Source organism: Emys orbicularis, chromosome 17 (genome assembly GCF_028017835.1).
Source record: "Emys orbicularis isolate rEmyOrb1 chromosome 17, rEmyOrb1.hap1, whole genome shotgun sequence".
Classification (NCBI taxonomy): Eukaryota; Metazoa; Chordata; order Testudines; family Emydidae; genus Emys; species Emys orbicularis.
The window spans coordinates 24,711,633-24,737,411 of record NC_088699.1 but is presented as its reverse complement, the minus strand read 5'-3'; the positions used below and the strand labels follow the sequence as shown (position 1 = coordinate 24,737,411).

General features: G+C 48.3%; 1 protein-coding gene and 1 long non-coding RNA gene across 2 annotated transcripts in view; both read left to right on the top strand.

Annotated features, from left to right (window-relative positions):
* LOC135890849 (uncharacterized) overlaps window positions 1-6,589 on the top strand; it is a 42,467-nt gene extending 35,878 nt beyond the window's left edge. Inside the window, exon 3 of the long non-coding RNA XR_010562230.1 lies at window positions 6,362-6,589. This is a non-coding gene — a long non-coding RNA (uncharacterized LOC135890849). The remainder of the gene's footprint in view (window positions 1-6,361) is intronic.
* Window positions 6,590-20,202: 13,613 nt separating this feature from the next.
* Window positions 20,203-25,779, top strand: part of MTMR4 (myotubularin related protein 4) — a 52,766-nt gene continuing 47,189 nt past the window's right edge. The window contains exons 1-2 of the mRNA XM_065418309.1: window positions 20,203-20,253; window positions 24,565-24,654. Of these exons, the coding sequence (XP_065274381.1) occupies window positions 20,203-20,253; window positions 24,565-24,654 (141 nt within the window). The remainder of the gene's footprint in view (window positions 20,254-24,564; window positions 24,655-25,779) is intronic.

Here is a 25,779-nt window from a genome sequence, read left to right as displayed (position 1 = left end):
AGATTCAGAAAGCTGAAGCCTTATAGCAGCTAAAACACAAATTGTCAACCTCACATGTCAAAATGTGCAAAGTAAATAGCCTTAAATCAGTCCAATAATTTCTCAATCAGCATTTTTGCCTGTCTGTAAATTTCTGTTATTGATGGTTTGGGTGTGTACAGTGAAATCGATATTTATCAACATTAACTGATAAAAATCGAATCCTTCCAACCCTAAATATAACACAGCATGTACCCATACCTGGTACATACCATCTGACCTGCTGTGTGGGGTTTCTGGCTTTTCTGGGGGGTATTCCAGGCTCCCATTTAATCTCCTCTTGATAATCACAGTAGGATCTCTGGTGCAGATTGTGTGGTGATGGTCGGCTTGCAGGCAGGCAGGTTAACTACAAAGTAGTTATACATTACTTGAGCTCACTGCAGCAGCAGGCAGAGATGCCACCTTTGCAGTCTGGGTAAGCACGAAGGAAACTGCCCTTTCCTCTTGGATAGTCACATGCCCCTTTATAACCTCTAGGCAGGACTGCTGCACCCTGGTCAACTGGCCACCTGGAGGACCCAGTTCTCAATTAAACCCCTTTATGCTACTCTGGCTGTGCAAAGGAGACTTCGAGTGAGTATAAGGTCCCTTTGTACAGCTAGTGCCGTGTAATGGGCCTCAGTGTAACTGAGAATTGGGTCTGGAAGCTAGTTCAGAATGCAGCAGCCCATGTAAGAGGGATAGGCTGATCTAAGCACATACCCCAATGCTGAGTGCTCCCTATCTACTTCAGGACTTGAACCCAATCTGTGTGCTTGTCTTTGAGGCCTTTAATGGGATAGCAATGAACAGGCTTTCTCTCTCTACACCATTGCAGCAGCTGTAATCAACAGGGAAGGGATGCTGAATTTTAGAAGTCTCCCAGGTAAAACATGTGGGGCCTTGCAGCAGGTGCCTCTGGAGGGCCCTTAGCCATAAAATGTCCGATAACTGGAAATCAAGATGAGCCAGAAGCTAGCCCCCTACATAGCACCATGTAAGACCCCCTCCAGGCCATCTCCCATTAACAAAGGTGAATAGCTACCTGCAAGTCCCTGGAAAGATGACCCCTGTGGTTGATGCTGCTTGACTATCAACCTAAAATATGGAAATTCTTGGACCTTTTTGTGACCAAATCATTAGGTTGCCCATTCAGGATATAGATATGATCCTTATGGTAGAGGACCCCACCTTGGAACCTGAAGGCTGGAGAGACATCAGTGTTCTCCAGAGTCTGGTGGATCTGAGCAGGGAAGCAGGTAACAAGGCACAAATTGACACAATTAGGCTGTTGTCTACTGTGCCATTTATGAAGTTGGATGCCTTTAAAATCATAGAGGGAGTGTTCTTACCTGGTTCCAGGTACTCGGCCTTATGGGACAGTGCGTCAGCTTTCCCATTTCTTCTTCCTGGGCGATAAGTGACTATGAAGTCAAACTGGGCAAAGAAAGGGGACCAGCAGACCTTTCGTTCATTGAGGTGTTTGGCCATTCAAAGATATTCCAGGTTCTCGTGATCTGTGGACACTTGATCAGGGAACTTGGTCCCTTCCAGTAGGTGACACTATTCCTCAAATGCTGCCTTGATAGCTAAGAGTTCCTTATCCCATATATCATATTTCTTCTCTGTGGGGCTAGCTTGCAAGAGTAACAGACACATGGGTGAAGTTGACCAGCAGGACCCGCCAGCTGGGACAGTGCTGCACACAGGCTGAAATGGGATGTGTTGGCCTCCACCATTAATGGTTTTTCAGGGTGAACAAAGATGGGTGCTGTGGTGAACTTCTCTTTTTAGCTGATCGAAGGACGTTTGGGCTTCCAAGGACCAGGTGAACTGAACTCTTTTTCACAGAAGTGCAGTCAGAAGCAACTAGGCTGGAAAATCCCTCAATGAACTGACTGTAGAAATTAATGAAGCTAGGAACCGTTGGACCCCGTGGCTGTCTGTTGGTGTGGCCCAGTCGAAGATGGCCGCCACCTTGCGTTGGTGCCTTGTTAGTCCCGTAGGGAAGATAATGTAACTAAGGAATTCTATTGTATCCTTTTTGGATTTCTCATGTAGATGGAGTTGGCAAAGTCTTTTTAGGGTGCTGTGTAAATGCGGATCATGAGACGCCTGATTGTCAGAAAAGATGAGGATGTTGTTCAGATAAATGACTACGTAGTGATCTAACATCCCTGAAGATGTCGTTTATGAAGTGCTGGAACGTTGCTGGGGCATTGCACAGGCCGAACAGCATGACCAGGTACTCGGTATCCATACTGTGTACGGAAGGCGGTCTGCCACTAATCTCCCTCTCTAATCCAGACCAAATTGTAGGCCCCACAAAGGTCCAGTTTAGTAAAAACCTTTGTGGAGTGGAGCCTTTCAAAAAGCTCATTGAGGAGGAAAGGGTATCAATTTGAATTGTGATTCTGTTTCACACCCAATAGTCAACACAAGGCCCTAACGATCCGTGGTGGTTGTTTTTTTACCAAGAAAATTGGTACCCAGCCAGAGGCATGGAAGGATGGATAAACTCCTTTTGTAGATTTTCCTGGAGGTAGTCATGCAGAGCCTGACATTCTGGCTCCGAAAGGGAGTACATGCAGCCAAAAGGGACTTCTGCTCTGGCTGGAGCTTGATGGGACAGTCGTAGCTGTGAAGGGGTGGCAAAATGTTTGTGTTCTTTTTGTTGAACACAGCAAAATTCTTGTATTTAATCAGTAACGTAGAGGCAGTGGATGGGGTCGCAGAGGGTAACGAGACTCCTTGGGAATTAAACGACTCAGACTCAGAATCTCTAGTATGAGGTAAGCTGAACTATAAGGGGTTCCCAGTCTAAGGTCTCTACAGTTGGTTTTCAGGAGACAGAATTGTCAGCAATGTGGGAAGCCGAAAGGTATTGTGCCTGCCCACCAACAAATGCAGAGGTAGTGAGTCCAGAGCATGCTGAGAACTACTGGAAAGTGTGGTGCTCAGATAAGTCCATACTGGAGAGTCTCTTGGTGATCCTGCAATCCAGTGCTTAATTTGCCTGGCAACTCTGGGCTTGCTGCATCATTTATGAATGTAAAAAAACTTCTTGAGCCCCAGCACCTCTTGCATTACAAATTAAGCATTGGAGCGATCTGGTGGATAACCAGGCCTGATGAAAGGTGCAAGCTGTCAATAGACTCCACCAAGACCAGAGAGTCCTTGTATTGGGTGGGGATCTGATGTACTTGTGCAAAGTCCTGATTCATGAAATTGTCTGAGGTACCTGAATCCACCAGTACCTCCAGATGGACCTCTGAGATGGAGGGCTGTTGGACTTGCAGAGGGAGATGGAGATGTCGGGACCTGCTCGGTTGTTGCCAACAGACAGGCACTGATGCTGGGTACTGAGGAGAGGTGGAGAGCACCACCCCAGCCCGGACCCCCCTATTGGGGGCTGGTGTTTGCCATTCCCTGATGACAGTGCAGATTGGACCTTAGCAGGGCAGCCCAACATGGAATGTCCTGGTCTTCCACAGTAATAGGCATACCCCCAATGCAGCTTTCTCTCTGCATCAGAGAGGTCAAGCTGCAGGGGGTCAGGCTGTGGGGTTGGTGGGCCAGAGATGGCAGGACTGGGGGGGAGTCAGGAAACTGACCTTCTTTCTTGGCAGCATTCCATCAGGCATTTGTCAGTCTTTATGCAAGGTCAATCAAGGCATCCAGACTGGGTGGAAAGTCCAATTGTACCAGCTCATCTTGATTGTGAGACAGGCTGTGGATTCTTTACATTACTACCCATTGGGAAATGCCTTTTAGTTAACTACTGACCACTTAGCACTCTAGTTGAAGGCACTGAAGAAGACCAACCCTTGAATAATGCATTGGCATGTGTCACTGCCACCTTATAAGTTCCAGCTCAACCACTGAGCCGGAAAAGCTTAGCATAGTGCCATTTTTTTCCCCCCATGATGGGTTACTCTGATACCCCTACCCCAGTCCTGAGGGAGGAGGTGTGAGACAGGTATATAAACCTGCTCTGGTGACCTAGAGCTGCTGTGGGCAGGGATGCCTCTGCCCCTCCAGCCCTGTGAGTCATCTCAGGGTGGAATAAGGGTTGAAAAGCAGGAAATTCCAGGTAGTTGGTGGGCAGCCCTGTGGGAGAGCAGACATAAGAACATAAGAATGGCCATACTGGGTCAGACCACAGGTCCATCTAGCCCATTATCCTGTCTTCTGACAGTGGCCAGTGCCAGGTGCTCTAGAGGGAATGAACAGAACAGGCAATCATCAAGTGATCCATCCCGTTGCCCATTCCCAGCTTCTGGCAAATAGAGGCTAGCGCTACAGCTCCCAAGAGGAACCCCAGGAGAGCTGCAGAGAACTAGCCTCCAAAAGGCCACTCACTGATTCCCTGTGCCTACAAGGGGACAGCATGTTATGATATACCAACAGCAGGAGAGGCTTGGTGCATCCGGGACTATGCTAAGAAGGACTTGGAGAGTGGGAGCCAGGGCCTTCCCCTACCCCTAAACTCAGACTGTTTAGCTTAATGTAGTATTGAGGGGACTCCTGTTTGTGTGGAGTGGTTTAGCGGTGGTCAGACAGCAGGAGGTGTCGGTCAGTTACCCGAGAATTGTGACAGCTGCTATGTCACTTCTCCATGAGTGTTAGTCCCATTGTCTCACCAGTTCCAGTTACCTTTTCCTAAAAGTCCTCTAACTTCAAATGATGCCGTATGCTGTTTTCATTCTATATTACACACGAGAAAACTCTGTTAAAAGAACGTTTTAAAGTTGTGAAGTCAAGGCTCACAAGTTAAGAAATGCTAGAATTAAGGCTGCCCGTGTGACTTTAATTGAGCTCCTTTGTATGATACTGCCTTTTAACTACTTGATCACATCCTATTTTTCCCCTCTGGATTCTCCCCTCCTCCCTACCAGCTCTTTGTCTGATCTGTCATCCCCCCTGCCCATGTTCCCTTTCCTCACTGGCTCCCAGTCTTTTTTCCTGCCCTGCCCCTTTCCCCAGTCTCTTTGTCCGGCCATTCCTAGTTCTCCCTGCATGCTCTGTCTTCTTATCAGATCTGTCTCTCCTCCCCCGCAGCTCCCAATCTCCTTGCCCAGCTAGTCCTCATTCTCATGGGCTGGCCAAGAAATCAGATTCCCTAGGGAGGACCAGGAAGACTACTGGAGTAGTCCTGTTTCTCTCCCCCCCTCCCCCCCCATCACCATTTCGTTTTCCCTCTAGGATGCTCCCTTCTTCTGGCTTGCTCCTATTTCTCCATGAGATACCTGGTGGACTGTTTCCCATGTTCTACCTGCCAGCTGGGAGCAGCTTGCACCTCTTCACTCCAGGCTGACTAGGCAGGCATGACCCTCTGTTTTTATGCTGGGACTATTCTCATGACTTCTCTTGCACTGCAAAGGCTCTGTCAAGTCTGGAGCCTTCCCTTTGGGCATCTTGGGCAACCAGAGCTGACATACCTCTTGAGTACTAGCTCGTGCTTGCTCATGTCACCTTGCATGCTCAGTTCAGGTTTCTGATCTTGAACCAATCTTCAAAGAGTAAAACATCCTTTCCAGATCCAGTGACTTTCCATTTATCTGGATAATGCTGTCTCTCCATTCAAGGTTTTGGAAAGCCAGAGATGAAGTGTCTGGAATAATGCCTCAGTCACTGGACACTGGCCTCAGTGTTGTTGCTGTTCATGAAGTTACAGAGGCCAAGTCTTTTAAGTGACTGGGGACTTTGCTTGCCTAACGAGACGCCTCCAGGAGGCCTGGTGTTCAGATGCAGGTGCTCGGCACTTTCCAGAGTTCAGACCCCTTTTATGGTGTCTCAGGTTTGGCACCCAAAATCACCTATTGCTCTTGAAAATCATGGCCTGGGTGTTTAAGATGTTCATGCTGGGACATTTCAGTGTTCTTTTGATTATTTTCTGCTCATAAACCTGTCTAACCAAGGCTGCTGCTCTTTCCTGCTGGCTGCCCAGAAGTTGGAGCAGCCCGCAGTGAAAAGAAAGGGAGTAGGTAGGGACCTGCCCTGCCCATCTCTCCATTGGGGAATAGACAGAGTTCTTCTGCCCAGTGTATTGGGGAGAGAACTGTCATTCCCAGTGTTCCCAGGAGAAGCAGTTCGCCCTTGAGATGGATGCCACAGTGAGAGGCTGGTTGCCCTGACAGAGGACACTTCTGTTAGTGGTGGCCCTGCGGAGATGAAGATGAAGCCAAACAACAAGGTTAATGGTCACAGGTGTATAGGTTGTGTGCTCTTGTTAACCTACATATGCTAATCCTTTTCTGGGCGTGCATGGTGTGCACCCTGCAGTACCATTACCGTCTGCCTACAGCCTCTATACTGGTTTCTTTTCTCTTTGCTATAGGTGAGTCTGGAGGAAGATAGAGAGAGGGAGAAAACAGTCTGGATTTGAATTGAGAGCTCTGGACCCAAGCCTTGTGATGATGGTGAGTACTTTCTCTAGTCTCTCTGTCTCTGCCTTTTGTTCATCTCTCTCTACTTTCTTCAGAGCTTTACCCTCTCTCCCTGTAGTAACTGGAAACTCCAGAGTCCATGCCCCTACCTTCTGCATCTTAGACACAGCCTGTGTGGTTGCATCTGAGATGTTCCAAGCTGTGGCAATAGCATCTGAAGTAGGAACCAAACTGCTGGGGACTGGAGAATGAATTCAGTAGAAGAAAGGGATCAGAACACGTGTGTGCCATTGCTTGATGGCACCTACGTGAGAAGATAGTGTTGTCTGGCAGCAGTTGTGTGCTAGCCCAGGTCTCTGGGCACTAGAATTTTCCCACCTTCAACACTGGAGGGCCCTGGGATCCAAGAACTAGGCAAGAGGCCCCTTGGCTCTCATTACAGACCTGGGAGTGGATGCTTAGGGTGCTATGTTGCTTTGAGGAGTGATGATGTGACTGCAGAAAAGGTAAAAGTTGGTTTCCTCATCATCTGAGATTATATCCTGGTGGGAGGACTTCCCTGGCCATATGGTTCCAGGTAGAAGAAGGATGTTAGCCCTAACAAATAAAAGGGGAGTTGATTAGATTTTTCAGTTCAAAAAGAATGAAAAATGAGCATCCAAACTCTAAACCCAGACTGTAGGGAAGCTTATGTGCAAAGAGAGGGCTGTGTATGTGTGTGCACCTCCATCTGTGAGAGAGGCTGGACATGTATCAGAGCAGAAATGTCTGTAGGGAGTCTGTGTCTGAGAGCTCGGTGGGTATGTCTACACAGCCTGCAACAGCAAGCCTCCTAGCCTCGGTTGAAAGACTTGAGATTGCGCAGCTCACGCTAGTGCCCTAAAACAAGCTGTGGAGTCGGTGCTTTGAAGTTGTGGCTCGGCTGGAGCTTGGGCTTTGTAGCCTAGGGAGAGAGGTGGGCTTCTGAGCCCAAGCTGCAGCCCAACGCACTGTCTGTACAGCTACTTTTAGAGAGCTAATGTGAGCCCTGCTAGCCTACGTCTGCCAGCCTGGTCTGGGAGGTTTCTTGCCATGGGCGGAGTAGCCATACTCTGTGTGTGAGACAGCATATTGATTTTAAAGGAAAATATCATTCCAGGTGAACTGGATCAGTTTTTGGTCAATGACAAAAATAATGATTCAAGGGCAGATGGTAAGATTGATTTTAGGAGAGTATATGGTACAGCACCTCTTGGAAACCTCACTGATTCGTTTGCTTGGAAATTTGCACCATTGCATGTGTTGCAAACTGACTCATGGATGTAAACAATGCATCGAGTTGGAGGAAGTGTCCTCTGGGTACCACGGCGGTTGGTGTTCAGTCTAGTCCGGTTAAAATCTTCATGAAAAGAAATATGTAGTTTTAATTCCAGCAGTTTAGGGTGTGGTTGTGGATCTCTTGCTCAAGCTGGTGAGCAGTTACTCACATGAGTTGCCCCACTGAAGTCAATGGGATTGCTTGTCTGAGTAACTGCTCAAAAATATGAATAAGGCTGTTCAGTCTGGCCCTTATCTAGGTAAGGAACTGTTTAGTAGGGGTAACGTTTTCAAAAGTGACTTTGACACTAAGGAGTCTAAGTCCCATTGACTTTCAATGAGACTCCAATGTTGCTTTTGAAAATATTACTCTAGATCAGGGGTTCTCAAACTGGTGGTTGGGATCCCTCAGGGGGTCGTGAGGTTATTACATGGGGGGGTCGCGAGCTGTCAGCTTCCACCCCAAACCCCGCTTTGCCTCCAGCATTTATAATGGTGTTAAATATATTAAAAAGTGTTTTTCATTTATAAGGGGGGGTCGCACTCAGAGGCTTGCTGTGAAAGGGGTCCCAGTACAAACGTTTGAGAACTGCTGGTCTAGGTAGGAATTCTAACAGTGGAACCCGAATTTTCTGCTGTAGTTAAAATAGAAAAATGATTTCTTTTGTTGCTCCCAGTTTTCACATGATCATAACGAAGTTTGGTATGTAACCTATTATTTAAATCAGATTCTGTACCAGATAATTGGAGGATAGCTAATATGTCATCAATTTTTAAAACAGGCTCCAGAGGCGATCCCGGCAATTACAGGCCAGTAAGCCTAACTTCAGTACCAGGCAAATTGGTTGAAACCAGAGTAAAGAACAGAATTGTCAGACACAGGAGCAGCGCCAGGGTTTTTGCCGCCCTAGGCACAGCGCTCCTCCTCTGAGCATTCGGCGGCGGGGGTCCTTCCACTCCGCGTCTTCGGGGCACTTCGACGGCGGGTCCCGGAGCGAGTGAAGGATCTGCCGCCGAATTTTCACCGAAGACCCGGAGCGGAAGGACCCCCCGCCGCCAAATTGCCGCCGAGGGTGGCAAAATGCTGCCCCCCAAATCCCGCCGCCCTAGGCGACCGCTGGCCCTGGTCAGACATATAGATGAACACAATTTGTTAGGGAAGAGTCAACATAGCTTTTGTAAAGGGAAATCATGCCTCACCAGTCTATTGGAATTCTTTGGAGTGGGGTCAACATATATGTGGACAAGGGTGATCCAGTCGATATAGTGTACTTTAGACTTTCAGAAAGCCTTCAACAAGGTCCTTCACCAAAGGCTCTTAAGCAAAGTAAGCTGTCATGGGATAAGAGGGAAGGTCCTCTCATGGATTAGTAACTGGTTATAAGACAGGAAACAAAGGGTAGGAATAAATGGAGAGAGGTAAATAGTGGTGTCCCCCAGGGGTCTGTCCTGGGATCAGTGCTGTTCAATATATTCATAAATGATCTGGAAAAAGGGGTAAATAGTGAGATGGCAAAATTTGCAGATGATACAGAACTACTCAAGATAGTTAAGTCCAAAGCAGACTGCCAAGTGTTACAAAGGGACTTCATTAAACAGGGTGACTGGGCAACAAAATGGCACATGAAAATCATTGTTGATAAATGCAAAGTAATGCACATTGGAAAACATAATCCCAACTATATTTACAACTATATTTACTAAATGAGCTGTTACTATTCAAGAAAGAGATCTTGGAGTCACTGTGGATAGTTCTCTGAAAACAGCCACTCAATGTGCAGTGGCAGTCAAAAAAGCTAACAAAGTTAGGAATCATTAGGAAAGAGATAAATAAGACAGAAAATATCATAATGCCTCTATATAAATCAGGGGTTCTCAAATTGAGGGTCACAAAGTTATTACATGGGGGGTCGCGAGCTGTCAGCCTCCACCCCCAAACGCTGCTTTGCCTCCAGCATTTATAATGGTGTTAAATACAAAAAAAGTGTTTTTAGTTTATAAGGGGGGGAGGGGTCGCACTCATAGGTTTACTGTGTGAAAGAGGTCACCAATACAAAAGTTTGAGAGAAACAGATCTAAATCCATAATATGCCCACACCTTGAATACTGTGTGCAGTTTTGGTCACCCCATCTGAAGAAAGATATTGGAGAAGATACACAAAAGGTCAACAAGAATGATTAGGGGTATGGAACAGCTTCCATACAAGGTGAAATTAAAAAAGACTGGGACTTTGAAGCTTGGAAAAGACATCACTGAATGGGGATATGATAGAGGTCTATAAAATCGTGAGAGAAAGTGAATAAGGAAGTGTTATCTACCCCTTCACATAAGAACCAGGGGTCACCCAGTGAAACTAATAGACAGCAGGTTTAAAACAAAAGGAAGCACTTCTTCACACAACACACAGTCAACCTGTGGAATTCATTGCTGGGGATGTTGTGAAGACCAAAAGTAATACTGGATTCAAAATAGAATTAGATAAGTTCCTGGAGGATAAGTCCATCAATGACTATTAGCTAAGATGATCAGAGATTCATCTCTATTCTCTGAGTGTATCTAGCCTCTGTTTGCCAGAAGCTGGGAATGGACGACAGGGGCTGGATCACTCGATGATTGCCTGTTCTGTTCATTCCCTCTGAAGCACCTGGCATTGGCCACTGTTGGAAGACAGGATACTGGGCTAGATGGACCTTATGTTTTCCAAGACCTGTAGCTTTTGTGCTGAAATGTTTGGTCTCTATCAAAAGCCAGATTGTCTAATTTATTTTGCTTTGGTTTATTTTAAGAAGGTTTGCACCAAATCCCCTCAGTCATTTTCAAAGTATCAGATACTTTTCCTGCATAAGAAAATTGGACACCATTATTTTGAGGAGTTAGTTACAAAATGACTGAACTTTTGACATTTCAAAAAGCTTTTTTAAAATCAAGGTTAACATTTGAACATACGGCTCTGTGCCCACACCCTAGGGAATGTTGTCAGTAACACGTAAGGTGTTCATGGAACTATGGATAGGTGTGCACCTCTAGCTATTGAACGCAGTAGCGAATTGCTGTTTAATGCAATTGACAAGTTGTGCTGGTAAATGCCACAAGCCGTAAGGCTCCAGAGCTCTACCACTGATTGACTCTAGTGCCGAATCCGGCAGAGTTTGTTCATCGGCAGCTGAATAGCCTTTCTAGCGAGTGATTGAGCTTTACAGATCGACCTTGTTAGAAGTAAAACCCAAGTAACTGCAGACCTACTAGCTTATGAACTTGGTTAGCAAAACCTGTGGCAGTGAGTTCTGAATAACACCAGATATTTTGACTCCTTCGTTAAAAATCGTTTTAGAAAAATCTGCAAAAATTGCAGTGTGAAGATTCCACAATTGCAAGAAATCAGGAAATGCAAAATTACATTTCCAGCAAATTGCACTTGACATATGTAGTATTTCTTTTCCTATTTTTCTTATTATACATGTGTCTTAATCTATTATCCTCTGTCCTTAAGTATGAACTACAAAACATAAATATAAAATGCTACATTAATGCAAGAGTGAGCTGTCTTGTTGCGTTGAACACTATTCAGAGCTATACTCACAAGAAACATTACCAGCGAATCACTGGACCAAATACCATCTCTACAGGTCATGCCAGAGCTAGATGTGGAGCCCACTGTAGAAGAACTAAACAGGGCCATTGATTTGCTATCAAGTAGCAAGGCTCCTGGAAAAGATGGCATCCCAGCGGAAATCCTCAAGTGCGGGAAGACAGCCTATTACCATATCTTCATCAGCTGCTACTTAAATGCTGGAAAGAGGGTGAGGTACCACAAGAGATGCGCGATGCAAACATCATCGCTTTGTATAAAAATAAAGGTGAAAATGGCCACTGCAACAGCTACAGTTCATGTCTACCCTGTGATTCAGGGCTGGAAGATCAACTATAGACATGATATTTTCTCTGCGTCAACTGCAAGAAAACTGCAGAGAGCAAAACCGACTATTGTACATCGCCTTTGTGGACCTACCCAAAGCATTTGACACAGTCAGCAGAGCAGGTCTATTTGCAATACTAGAAAAGATAGGTTGCCCACCAACCCTGTTGAGTCTTATACGTTCATTCCACAACAACATGAGAGCAACTGTCCAGTTTGACGGGTCCACTTTGGACAGCTTTGAGATGAAAAGCAGAGTGAAGCAAGGATGTGTTCTTGCCCCTACACTTTTGGAATCTTCTTCTCGGTACTCTTGAACTCTGCGTTTAAGGACATGCAAGATGGAGCAGTATTAGATGGGAAACTCTTCAGCCTGTCCGACTTAAGTCAAAGATCAAAGTCAAAAAGGTGCTCATCAGGGAACTTCTATTCGCTGCTGCTGCTGCCCTCATAGCCCACGATGAAGATCTACTACAAGAACTCATGGACGACCTTTCAGTGCCTGTCAGGCATTTGCTGTCACCATCAGCATCAAGAAAACAGTTGTATTAGGACAAGGGGGTTTCACAAGATCCCTCAATTACCTTAAATGTAAACCAGCTAGAAGTAGTTCAAACGTGCAGTTCTTCTTCGAGTGCTCTTCTTTGAATGCTCATGTGCATTCCACAGTAGGTGTGTGTGCTCGCCACGTGCATTGGTGCCGGAAGATTTTCCCTTAGCAGTACCCATAGGGGAGTGCCCCAGCAACCCCTGGAGTGGCGCCTCCATGGCACGGTATAAGGGGCACTGTGCGCTCCACCCACCCTCAGTTCCTTCTTGCTGCCAGTGAAGGTGCTTTGGAACTGCTCTGCTCCAGCTCTGCTGTAGCTTCCCTCTTTGAACTTCATTTAGTTCGTAGTTAGTACCTGTAGTTATCCCCCCCCCAAAAAGAAGTTTAGGTAGATTAGTTAAATGCGCCCAGGTCGGGGCATGCCCCGTGCCCCGGGCTTTAAGTTGTGTGACACTTGCAAATGGCCTATGCCCGTGAGTGACCCACACGCGGACTGTTTACACTGTCTGGGGGAAACCCATCCCAGTGATCCTTCAAGCCTCGGACCAAGAAGGAGCGGGACATACAACTGTGAGCCATCACCACGCACCATGGCATCGGTGCGCGGCGACCCAACGGTGTCCTCCACCAGTCGGCACCGCTCCCCGTCCACGGGACACTCTCTAAAAAGGAGAAGAAGAGGTCTTATCCGCCAACGCACCGGAGCAAAGCTGGGGGAGAGACTAGACCCACGTTGGGCAGCTCTCAATCACCATCGGCCTTGCGGCCTCCGACTCAAGTAGAGCGGAGTAGCCTGACCCACTCCGAGCTGGCCTCCCTGGACGCCAGTGGCCACATTCGGGTGCCCTCCATGTCGGAGGCCCTGCAGGCAGCTCGAGACGTTACGTCTCTACCGGTACTGGTCGCACCGACGTCAGCAGCTCCCCGGTCCAGAGGCAAGCCACCACTTGAACCCCCACAGTCGCCGCCTGGATGGTACCACTCACAGTCGAGGGAAGTTTCCCGACGCCGTTCTCTGCACAGTGACCATCCCGTGCGCAGCCCGCACCTGTCCCCGTCGACCCCCACCAGATTGTCTGGCTGGGTGCCGGACAGCAGGGGTTCCAGGCACTGCTCCACCTCGAGGGAACGTAGACCTCACTATGAGAGCGTGCCCCTCCAAGACCAGGACAGACAGCACCGGAGGTCGTTATCTCCGAGAAGCTATCGTAGCCCCATTCACAGAGCAACCTCTACAGACGGTACTCCCACTCCTCCATGCCGGGATTACAGTCTCGGGTTCGGCACAGCTCACGTCGCCGTCACTCGTCTCCGTCCCGGGATGGTGGTAGATCGTATGCCAGCCCGGCCTCCCTTCCAAGTCGACAGTCAGTGGGCCAGGCAAGTCAGGCGGGGCAGTCCGCTTTGATGGTGCCACAGCAGGTGCAGTGGCACCGGGCACCCTGGCCAGCACCATGGTACAAATGAGACTAAATTGGGAGGAATTTCAAACAGCAGTGAGGAAAGAAAAATACAAACGGATGTGGAGGAAGTAGGAATGTGGCCACAAAGTAACAAAATGAGATTGGAAAAAACCTTTCTGAGGGAAAATAATCCAAATCATACAAAATCAATGGGAGGGGGGAAGTAAGCTAGAAAGCAGTAATGCTGAAAGAAACCAGCTGTAGAGGTATTGGGGATAGTAAATCAGATAGGAGTTTGAATGTAACAGTACCTGCAGAGTGATCATGTCTCAGAGCAGGTAGACAGCGAATCCCTCTTTGCATGGTTCTAATGAGACTGGACCAGGAGCATTAGATTCAATTATATTCAGTTTTGTGCTCAGTTTTACTAGAAGGGGGATCAACATGATGAGGGGAGCTCAGAGAGGAGCAGCAAAAATGATCAAAGGGCTGGAGAGTTTTAATCTCTTTCAAATTCAAAGTGCTAACTAGGTCTATTTTAACCAAGCAACCATTAGAAAGTAGGACACAAGTTTACAAATATCTAAAGTCTGTGAAAAGGGAGAGAGAATTATTATTTAGTTCAACACAAGGAGTAATGGGATGAAATTAAGAAAGGGACAGTTTAGGTAGAACATCAGGAAAACTTTCCTACCCCCGAGATCAAAGAAGTGGCAGAATCTCCCAAGGGAATTGGAGGAAGCCCCCCTGGTTGGTCTATTAAACCCTGAAATGGAAGTGATAATAGTGGCTCAATTCTGCAGCCTGTACTCTTGCAAAATTGGCAATGATTTCAGTGCCGTGCAGGTTTAGGTGCTTGGAGAGCATACATAGAGCATGCTCCTGCATTGGCCCTGAGACACAGAACAATCTAAGAAGTCTGCTGCCTCTAATCTCTCTGATTATGGAGCTGCATTAGCTAGTGGCTCTATTAGTCATGCATGCAACCATTGTCCTATTAGAAACCTTATATTGTGCTCTGCTGTAACATTACCAAACACCCTCCCCTGGTCTGAAAACCGGTGCACTTTGGGAGGCCAGAGGAGAATTTCTTGCCAAGCTTGAAGAAAATGAACCTAGCCATTTTGGAGCTAGAGAAGTAAAAATACACCTTTGTTAGAAACTCATAAATATTTTACACTTTTCTGTACCCCTTACTGGGAAACAGCTTGGTTTCAAGGCTGCAAACTCTAAAGACCCAACATGCTTTGTAAACTAGGGCAGAGATGAGATTGAGGCAAAAATATATCAGCTTGAATAAATATGCACCATTTTCTCAAAGTTACTAATTGATTCTGCGTGAAGAGAAGCTTTTCCTGCTGGAATGCGTGGCATGAGTGAATGTTCTCAATGTCCTGGGGCAGTGCTCAGCATAGTCTCTATTTGGTCAGGGGGTTGGAGAGAATCTTGGTTCCTTTCTCCGATGCTCATACAGCGTTATTGTTATACACCATTGTTAGGAGGGGCACCACTCTGGATGGCATCCCACATGGCTTGGAGATGCTGCAGGGAGCATGCAAAGGCTTGAGACATTGTCTGGGCGACTTGTGTTTTATTTGTTTTCAGTAACTCCTGAAAAACCTGCTTTTCATAAAACTTCCCTGACCCAAAGCATCCAGTAAGCAAATGTCATATATTCATTGAAAAGCCTGACTGAGCCTAAAGGCTGGTAATGTGACCCAGAGCCTGCCAAGCATGGGCCTTTTTGGCCAGTTGTGGGGAACACCCAGAGAGATGCAGTGTCCCCAGGCCTGGAGACCATATGTCCTGCTTTTAATAGGATAGTCTTGGTTTCATATGATGTTCTGGTGTCCTGAGAACTTTTTGTGGGACACCTGACATGGCCTGTTCTTTCCTTTCATCAGTCAAAATGTTTGTGTTTTTTCTAACTACAGAAAGTGGTAGAATTAGAATAATAGAATATCAGGGTTGGAAGGGACCTCAGGAGGTCATCTAGTCCAACCCCCTGCTCAAAGCAGGACCAATCCCCAACTAAATCATCCCAGCCAGGGCTCTGTCAAGCCTGACCTTAAAAACCTGTAAGGAAGGAGATTCCACCACCTCTGTAGGTAACCCATTCCAGTGCTTCACCACCCTCCTAGTGAAAAAGTTTTTCCTAATATCCAACCTAAACCTCCCCCACTGCAACTTGAGTCCATTACGCCTTGTTCTGTCATCTGGTACCACTGAGAACAGTCTAGATCCATCCTCTTTGGAACCCCCTTTCAGGTAGTTGAAAGCCGCTATCAAATCCCCCCTCGTTCTTCTCTTCTGCAGACTAAACAATCCCAGTTCCCTCAGCATCTCCTCATAAGTCATGTGCTCCCGCCCCCAATCATGTTTGTTGCCCTCCACTGGACTCTTTCCAATTTTTCCACATCCTCCTTGTAGTGCGGGGCCCAAAACTGGACACAGTACTCCAGATGAGGCCCCAACCCAATGTCGAATAGAGGGGAATGATCACGTCTCTCGATCTGCTGGCAATGCCCCTACTTATACAGCCCAAAATGCCGTTAGCCTTCTTGGCAACAAGGGCACACTGTCGACTCATATCCAGCTTCTCATCCACTGTAACCCCTAGGTCCTTTTCTGCAGAACTGCTGCCCAGCCACTCAGTCCCTAGTCTGTAGCAGTGCATGGGATTCTTCTGTCCTAAATGCAGGACTCTGCACTTGTCCTTGTTGAACCTCATCAGATTTCTTTTGGCCCAATCCTCTAATTTATCTAGGTCCCTCTGTATCCTGTTCCTATCCTCCAGCGTATCTACCACGCCTCCCAGTTTAGTGTCCTTTGCAAACTTGCTGAGGGTGCAGTCCACACCATCCTCCAGATCATTAATAAAGATATTCATAGAATCATAGAATATCAGGGTTGGAAGGGACCTCAGGAGGTCATCTAGTCCAACCCCCTGCTCAAAGCAGGACCAATCCCCAGACAGATTTTTGCCCCAGATCCCTAAATGGCCCCCTCAAGGATTGAACTCATAACCCTGGGTTTAGCAGGCCAATGCTCAAACCACTGAGCTATCCCTCCCCCCTTTGTTATTGAACAAAACCGACCCTTGGGGCACTCCGCTTGATACTGGCTGCCAACTAGACACGGAGCCATTGATCACTACCCGTTGAGCGACATAAATTACAGGAAAAAGTCCAGTGGCACCAAGCGTTCATGGTACTGACCAGTATCTGCAGTGAATGAGTCCAGTCACTACCAAAGCTGTGCTGCTGCTCAGAGGAAATGTTAGGGATGTGTTCAGTCTTTCATGGTAAACTCATTCAGACACCCTTCCTCAGAGAGAGACGTACGCCTGCCTCGCTTGAGCCAGAAGCTGGCAGGAGTGACACTGGGTGCACACTGCAGCCCAAAACGTCAGTGGTCACTTGTCATCCCTGGGGACATTTCAGATCCCTAAATGAAGTGACCAAATAATTGTGATTTTTTTTATTTTTTTTTTAATTTTAAGATATGGTTAACTTACTCCAACCTCGACCGGTGGGGTCGGGCATAGGAAAGGAGGCACTTTCAGAAATTGCCGAGCCTGAAATTTGATTAAGGCCAGGTCTACACTACCACTTACTTTGGTATAACTGACATCACTCAGGGGTGTGAATAAGCCCCTCCCCCCCCGAGCAACGTAAGTTAAATCGACCTAAGTTCCGGTGTGCACAGCGCTATGTCGGCAAGAGAGCTTCTCCCGCCGACACAGCTACCGCCTCTCACAGAGGCGGGTTTATTATGCCGATGGAAGAGCTCTCTCCTGTCGGCACAGAGTGGCTACACCACATGCAGCATAGTGGTCAGTTCCGGTCTGTGGGTCAGGTGTAAAAGGTCACTGACATGAGGCTCATTTTGCAGTCGTGTCTGATTGCAGGATGTGACTGTTCAACTACTCAAGTTAAATGTCCCATTGAGAGACAATTAAAGTAAATACCTTTGTGAAACCTCCCATCCTCTGTTAACTTCATGTCTGTGCCCCTTACCCATGGCCAGCCATCCCCCTCCATCCCTCAAACACTCCTTTGTGTGCCCCCCAGCCGTGGCCAGTCATGCCCCTACATTGCCACATTTCTGTGAATTTCCCCTGTTCTCTTTCCCCACACCCACAGTGGAGTCCTTTCCCCATAACTCTTTTCTCCTCTCCATCCTTTCCCTTCCAGTACTTTCCTTCCCCAGCCCCCAAGGGAGAGTCTTTTCTCCCTGTCTCTGGCTGCGTCTCCCTCCTTGGCCCTCTGAGCTGTGGCTGGCAGGCACTGGTGGGCCAATGCTTTGGGAAGTTGCAGTGAGGGGAGCTGCATGCTGGAAGCTGGATCTAACTTGCAATGTGTACATTTAACACCCCGACACTAACCAAAGGGCAGTAGTAAGCAGCGTTGGCTGGAGTTGTGGGAGGCATGTGGATAAGGGCATTGTAATGTTCCACCACGCTTTACTCCCTCCAGGCATGGCGGTGGGGAGAATGCTCCTTGACACTGCCAGCCAAGGACTGTCATGACTTGATAGTGTTTAGAAAACATCTCCAGTAAGCTAAGCAGGCAAGGCTCCTGGAGACTCGTGTTCAGGAGTCTCTGTTCCCCATGACCCATTCAGGGAAGTTGTGCTCTGTATGTAACATTCTCATTTCCATGCTAATTATTCTGAGAGCACTGGCTGTGTCCTTCTTGGTTAATTATACGGAACCATAGCACTATTTCACTTGTGGGAAGCTGCACTTGTGTTTCCACTTTGAAAAAAGAGAGAAGCCTGCAAAGTTTGGAGCTAAAATTTCCCCAAATTCTGCTGTGGGTTTAGCTTCAGGTCTGTCTCCAGCTGGGGGCAGGCTCAGCTGTTCTGCAAGAGTTTTGTTTTAAGAGATGGGTACACACTTATTTTTAAAAGACCAAACTTCATTAACTAAAGATTTCTAAATGGGCCGAACAAGCACAGGGGCTTAGCCGGCAGATGGTCAGGTCAGATTGTTCAGCTCTTTTAAAGCTGATATTAAAGTATGGAAATTCAAAGCGAAGTCTTGATGAACAACCTTATCTCTGCCCTGCTATCAGCACCCAGTTCTGTCGGTACAAATCTAGAGAGAAAGTTCCATAACACTTTTACTGGCGAATAATCACCAGGGTAAATCATTTGTTACACACTTTCCTGCTGTATTTGTCAAACAGAAACACCCAGCTAATCCACTGTCCCCATTTGCCGCCCCCTCTCCCCCCCCCCCCCCCGAGCTCCTCTACAGGTAAATGACAGAAGTTCTCCCTTGTCCATTGTTTAAATATGAACTAGAAACCCACAATTTATACATAGAGAGTGTGTGTGTGACCGCTTCTTTCCATTGTAAAGGAGTCCTGTGACCTCTTCTCTGAAAAGCATTAGAATCTTTGTTGTTTGCAGCAGACCTTTGCTAGTCAACAGGAAGAAACCCCTCTTGAGGTGATGGTAGAGGTAATGCTCAGGGGCGCAACACTGGCCTGTGAGAGTGAAGAGGTTTCTGTTCCGCAGGCTTGTCTGCACTGGAGAGATTTTCTGAACATTTCCCACTGTTGCTATTGCTTACCCAGGGCAGCTGCGTTGGGGTTGGCAGCACTAGGAGCCCTGGCATAGGCAAGGCTCCGATAGCCATTTTAAACAGTCAGTTTAAAACTGTTCAGACAGGCTGATTGATACAGCGTGAAAAGTGCTGGCAGCCACGGGAGCCTTGTCTGCACTAGGGCTTCCAGCTGTGCTAACACCAGGGCAGTTGTCCTCGGGCTAGCTACATTTTGACCCTAGTGTAGATAAGGCCAATGGGGCAGTGCACCCTAAGTGCTCTGTGCTCTGCCTGGGCAGGGCAGTGGACATAGAGGGTATGTACTTGTGGAAGCTGTAGGCTGTAGGGTGGGAGAGGACAGCCCCTTTGTCCCCTCCGCCTGATCAGGCAGAGTTTATCTGCTGGGTGAGGAAGGCTGTGAGCACTGGTGAGTTGCAGTTCAGGGAGGTTTGGGACCCAGTTGCTGTGGTTCTGTGGAACTGAGTATCCCCAAGCAGCAAGCTTGGAGCTGGAGCCAGGCCCTGGGGTCCCTCCTGGGGGAGGAGGGGCTCAGGGTGAGCACACAAAGCGAGCTGCTTGCTATTGTTCCTGCACATTCCTGCACATGCTGGCTGTGTGGCAGGTGCCTCTGGGGTGTGCTGCAGGCCAGGACTGCATTTCCCAGCAGGCTCCTCTCACTCCGCTTGCAGCTCAGTTTGAAGGGGGGATGTGTCAGCAGAATCCCGGCTCTGCGTGTGAGGGTGGCGAGGGGGTGAATCCTTCTGGCCGGTTTGCTGGTGTCTCCATTTTCCATGCAGTCTGTCAAGGAGGCACTCAGATGGCAGGGTCTGCTCTGCTTCCTTAGGAGGTAGGTGGAGTCTCTCCACCCTCCCTCCCTCCCTCCCCCATCTCCATTGTCAGCAGGCACAGCTGCTGTAGTCGCTTGCAGCAGGGATGCGCCTGCCCTCCTGTGAGGGATGGGGAGGCTGCACTAATTGGGTGTGATTGTGTGAGAGTCGCTGCCGGCAGCAGCAAAGGACCAGAGAAGGGCGATGCTGCTTGTGTGCGCCCAGCCCAGCCGTCACCTCTGGAAATGAACATGAGTCTGCCGGGCCGCAGTTCCTGCTCCATGCTCAACTGCTTTGTAAGTGCCTTCTCTTCTCCTCCCTGTTGTCTGTTAAGTGTCTGCATGCAGGGCTGCAGGCCAGGTTTCCTCTCCAGCGCCTGTCCTGAGGCAGGGAAGGGGCAGCCGTCCCAGACGCAGCCTGTCCTTGAGTTGGGCGTCCTGCAGATCCTCGCTCCCCTGCCTGGGCTCGACATGCTGCTCTCGTTCTGCCCCAGCTGCTTTTTCTTGGGGGAAGGAATCTTCCCTCCCCTGACTTCCATCCCACTGATTCCACGTGCTCCTGGGAGAAGCCCTGGACCCTACTAATCCTGCAGCGATTGCCTGCAGTTTCCCGAGGCCACAGCTCTAACTAGCCCATAGCTGTGAGTCGGCCAGCGAGGCCAGACTGAGTGTGCTGTGCTGCGCAGACTCCTAGACAGCCCCTGTCTGCAGCTGGAAAATTACAGTATGACAGCAGCAGGCACCTGGGGGGAATCCCTGAGTACCCACCCTGCCTGATGCTGCCTGGGAAGGGGACAAATAGGGAGGGGATCCCAGAGCTCCCACCCTATTGACATGCTGGGAAGGAAATGAGACACGGCTGGCTGAAGTTCTGTTCCAGGGGCTGCTCCCACCCCTTCCCACCCCTCCCCCGGCATTACTTAGTGGGCGGCATAGTGATGTCTGGTGTGGCAGTCCAGGTACCCACTTCTGGGGGGTGGCACACTGCAGCCACCTGGCCATAGGCCTTGCTCACTGTCTGTCCCCTGGAGTGACACCGCTACTGCCTTGCCTTTGTGCTTTCCTGCTTCATCACTACTTGGCTAGCAGCGAGTGAAGCTGGGTGGGAGCTGACTGGTGGCTTGCAGGGCTCTTGCTCCAAGCCATTGCTGTTCCCCTGGAGACTCTCCAGGGAGCCTGCCCCCTTCATTACTGGTGACCAGTAGGGGCAGAAGCCTGTGGAAGTCTCCCTGTTATCTACATACAGGCACCTGCAACGTGGCTGGTCACTAGGGAATTACAGTGAGTTGGCTTCCAGCTGGGAGTGATGCTGTGTTTTTATAGTGACTGAAAGGGAAGTTTCATAGACTTTAAGACCAGAGGGGGCAAGTGGATCATCTAGTAGGCCATGAAGTTTCATCCAGTGACCTCTGTATGGAGCCCAAAGTCTTAAAATAGACCAAAGCATTTCAGTCCCCAGGAGATTAAACTGTGCGTACAGGCGGCGAACAGGAGAGACTGAGTTGCTACTGATGGCCACAACCCCTGCAATGACAGGGAGCTGATTAGGTGAGATGTGCCCAGCTGGTCCCAGAAGGTGAGCCAGACCCCGTGCTGCAGTGGAAGGTGATAAAAACCTCAAGATCCCTGCTAATCTGATGTGGGAGGTGAGGGGGAATTCCTTTCCAACCCCAAGTCTGGCGATCAGTTGGACTCTGAGCATGTGACCAAGACACACTAGCCTGGCAGCTAGAAAGGATTCTCCGTGTCACCTCAGAGCACTGGTCCAGCCTGCCTGGGGTCCCATCTCCAGCTGTGGAGAATCACTGATGCTTCAGAGGAAGGCAAAAAAAAATCCCAGATATGTGTAGCCAATTGTGCATTGGGAAAACAATGCCTTCCTGATCCCTACAGGCAACTGGCTGGCTGAAACCTTGAAGCATGACACTGGATTAGTCATTATCTTAATGCAGAGCTGCAGTGTTATGAGCATATTGAGGGCAATGCAGGCAATCCCATTTGCCCCAAGGCCCAGGAAGGAAGGGGATGAGCAGGGGGACCCACAGATCCATACATTGCAAGGCCAGAAGGGGCCACCAGAACTGCTCAACCCAACCCTTATGCAAACAGGCTGCAGAACTTCTTGAAGCTGGATTAAAGCATCTCCTGTAAGTGATGGGAAGAAGGTGGCTCTCAGAACTGGTTTCATACCTATACCGAGCCAGCTCCTTAGTAGAGCCCCTTGTGCGGTGGGCTGCAGCTTGCTTCACATCCCTATTGTGCTACCCAGATGCTAGTGGAGCTCCTTGCTATTTATATGGCTAGCAGTTCTGGGCCTTAGTGAATGCCAAGGTGGAGGTCTGATGACCCTACGGCCACAGATTATCTAGACATAAACTAGAACAAGTACTATTCACTCCATGCCAGGTGGGTGTGTCTGTCGGCTGCCCTCGGGAGAACCCCAAGGCCTGTGTGTGAGCTGATAGCACACTGCTCTGGCACCGGGCAGAGCGCTAGGGCATGGGAGTGTGTGCTTTGTGCGTATAGGAGGGTGACCAGAGAGCAAGTGTGAAAAATCTGGTGCGGGATAATAGGCGCCTATATGAGACAAAGCCCCAAATATCGGGACTGTCCCTATAAAATCAGGACATCTGGTCACACCATGGATGTGTGAGGTGCTAGCTGGTGCACGGTGCCCCGCGGGGGGAGGTGTGTGAGGTGTTAGCCCGATGTTCTGTGCATTGTGGAGTGTGTGGGAGGGCACGCTCTGGTTGCGGGGAAGAGAGAAGTATTAGGCCCATGGTGTGTGTTTGTGTGAGGTGCTGGGCCTGCACTCTGTGCTCCACGAGATGCTCCTGGGGCAATTCTGTGCCAAAAAATTAAAAATCTGCACATTTTATTTGTCAAAGTAACACTACATAATCACACCAGTTTCAATTATTTTGATAATTTATTTCAAAATACCTGTCAGCAAGTATGTCTGTAACAACGGAGACACACACAAAAGTTCCCCCAGGAGTAGAGAGTTAAAGAAACCCCTATGACAGCCCAGTTCCTGTTTCTCTGATCCTGTTTCTCCCTGCACCCTGCTCAGCTGGGGGACCAGACACCCACAGCCCCTCCCCCCCAGAGCCCAGCTGCCGGTCCCCCCCAGCCAGATACCCACACTCTCCCCCAGAGTCCAGCTGCAGCCCCCTCCCCCCCCCCAGCCCAGACACCTGCTGCCATACCTCCCAGAGCCCAGGGATCCAGTGGAAGAAGCCGCCTGATGCTCGGTCTCAAGCTTGTGTGGAGTTTCCCACGCACTGCCATCTCCTTCCCTCAGGGCATGCTGGGAATGGCAGCTGCCAGGAACCCTCGAGCTCTCTCCCACTCCCCCTGGCAGTGTCTTCTATGTGTGAGCTGGGCTTTTCTGGGTCCCGTGGCCCCCTAGTGGTGGCCAGCAGCACTGCAGCCCATTTCTGTGGGAGAAAGGAAATTCTGTGCCAAAAACATCAATTTCTGCAAAAATCGGCATTGCGCAGTAGCGCAGAATTCCCCCAGGAGTAACGAGGATGAGTCCATGTGCACTTTGCCTCTGAGTTTTATATTCAACACTAGAGAATGCTGACATCTTCATTTTAAAAGTCTGGTATGAAATTACTGTGCTGGTGTGATATGTATATTTAAACCCTTATAACTTGGCCAAATAACTAGGCCACCATGGTCTGTCATGAGACTAGCCTTGTGCCAGATTTCAAGTTTCTTCCCCAAACGGCTCAGGCACAATACAAAGGTATTTTATTTAAAGTCACAAGCTTTTGTTTTTTTGATAATTGTGAAGTGTGTGTGTTTTCTCCAACCTAGACCTCACTCATGACCAACGAATAAAACCAGTTTGAGAGACTCTAGAAGAAAATTAGTTTACAAGAGATCTTTCAATGAAAGTTAGACTTCTAAACTGCGTTTCTCCCAAAGTCTTACCTTGTCCAGTTAATATCTACTTCAAAAGAATCTTTTTCTAAGAAAGGAAACAAGTCCTTAAATGAGAGAGGGAAAAAATTGCCATTTTGCACAGTTTAGAAGTGGGTGAAAAGTAGGGTGAGATTTCCATACTTGCTAGTGATTTGGGGTTCCCAGTTTGACGTATCCTAACAGGGCCTCTGTGAATCAGATCTCTTTACAGAGTCTCAAGTGGGCACCAGAAATGGAGGTCCCCAAAATCTCTAGTCACTTCTGAAAATCTTGTTCTAGGCTCATAATGGAAATTCTCACAGTCTTATCCTCGGTATTTGTTTCATGGGACTTCAAGTTTGTAAGCACCACAAGACCACTCATGGAGGTTAAATGTTCAGAGACTTTCATGGAGCTTCCAAAGTATCAATCTTTTATCATCTAATTCCATAGGTTTCCACTCGACCTAATAAAAATGATCTAGTGCTGTATTCTCATTGAACAGTAATGTCTATAACAAAGTGGGAATTAGTCCATGATGTCTGAGAGATACTTTAGGTTAAAAAAGTTACTTTTCAAAAGTGGAAAAAAAAACACTGTTTTTCCAAATCCATAACCCTGGAGTACCTTGTCCAATTCACCTCAAACTGCTCCCAGACTTTTCTTGCCTGAGTGTGTGTTCTGTTTGGAATGCAGGGTGAAGAAGGCCCTCCCAGTTTGGAATACATCCAGGCCAAGGACTTGTTCCCCCCGAAAGAGCTGGTTAAGGAGGAAGAGTCTTTACAGGTAAGGATGTAAGAACCCAGGAAACCATCCACTGGGGAACACTGTGTAAATCCCAGGCCACAGGCTCATGAGTGGTAGAGGTTACCTTCAGAGAACAGGCTTCTTCCCTGAGCTTGTAGGCTGCTGACTCACGGCTGCTGTGTGCTCCTCCCAACCCTCCTCTTCCTCCACACCAAGATGTTCTGATTTACACTGTGCTGCCGTAGCCACAAGGGGATGGGAACGTAACTGAGGAATGACGTAGTGCAGAGTTGTCCTGGGCGTGCTCCCTTCTCCTGCTGTGCTGTCAGCGAGAGGGGAGTGAGTGTTGCAACAGCATCTACGCTGACTCTCTGCTGATGGAAGACCCTCCTGGGCCACTTAGGCTGGCTGTGGGGCCAAACTGTCTCAGTGTGGCACTAAGCATCCAGCAACAGATCTGGTCCAGTGTGTGATGTTGTGGCTTTGTCGTACTGTGGAGGCGCAGACCAGAGCGGCTGTGTGACGGGTTGGGTCACAGAGATCCCCATGGGACTGCCACCTGATGTGCTGAGACTACCTCTGAGCCCGTTTTCCCTGGCAGCCTGGGACTCCAGAACCCTGCCTTGTTGAGCCAGACATGCCAGTCTGCTGCAAACACAGACCCAGATCTGAACCACGTCCCCCAAAAGCTGCAGCCTTAACTGAAAACAGCTTAGAAAGTGCTCCTGTCTCTAGCACCCAGACACCCAGTTTCCAATGGGGTCCAACCCCCCCAAAAATCCGTTTTACTCTGTATAAAGCTTATACAGGGTAAACTCATAAATTGTTCGCCCTCTATAACACTGATAGAGAGAGATGCACAGCTGTTTGCTCCCCCAGATATTAATCACTTACTCTGGGTTCAGTAATAAGCAATATATAATTTTATTAAATATAAAAAGTAGGATTTAAGTGGTTCCAAGTAATAACAGAAAGAACAAAGTAAATTACCAAGCAAAATAAAATAAAACATGCAAGTCTAAGCCTAATACAGTAGGAAACTAAATGCAGGTAAATCTCACCCTCAGAGATGGTCCAATAAACTTCTTTCACAGGCTAGACTCCTTTCTAGTCTGGACCCAGTCCTTCCCCTGGTATAGTCCTTGTTCCAGCTCAGGTGGTATC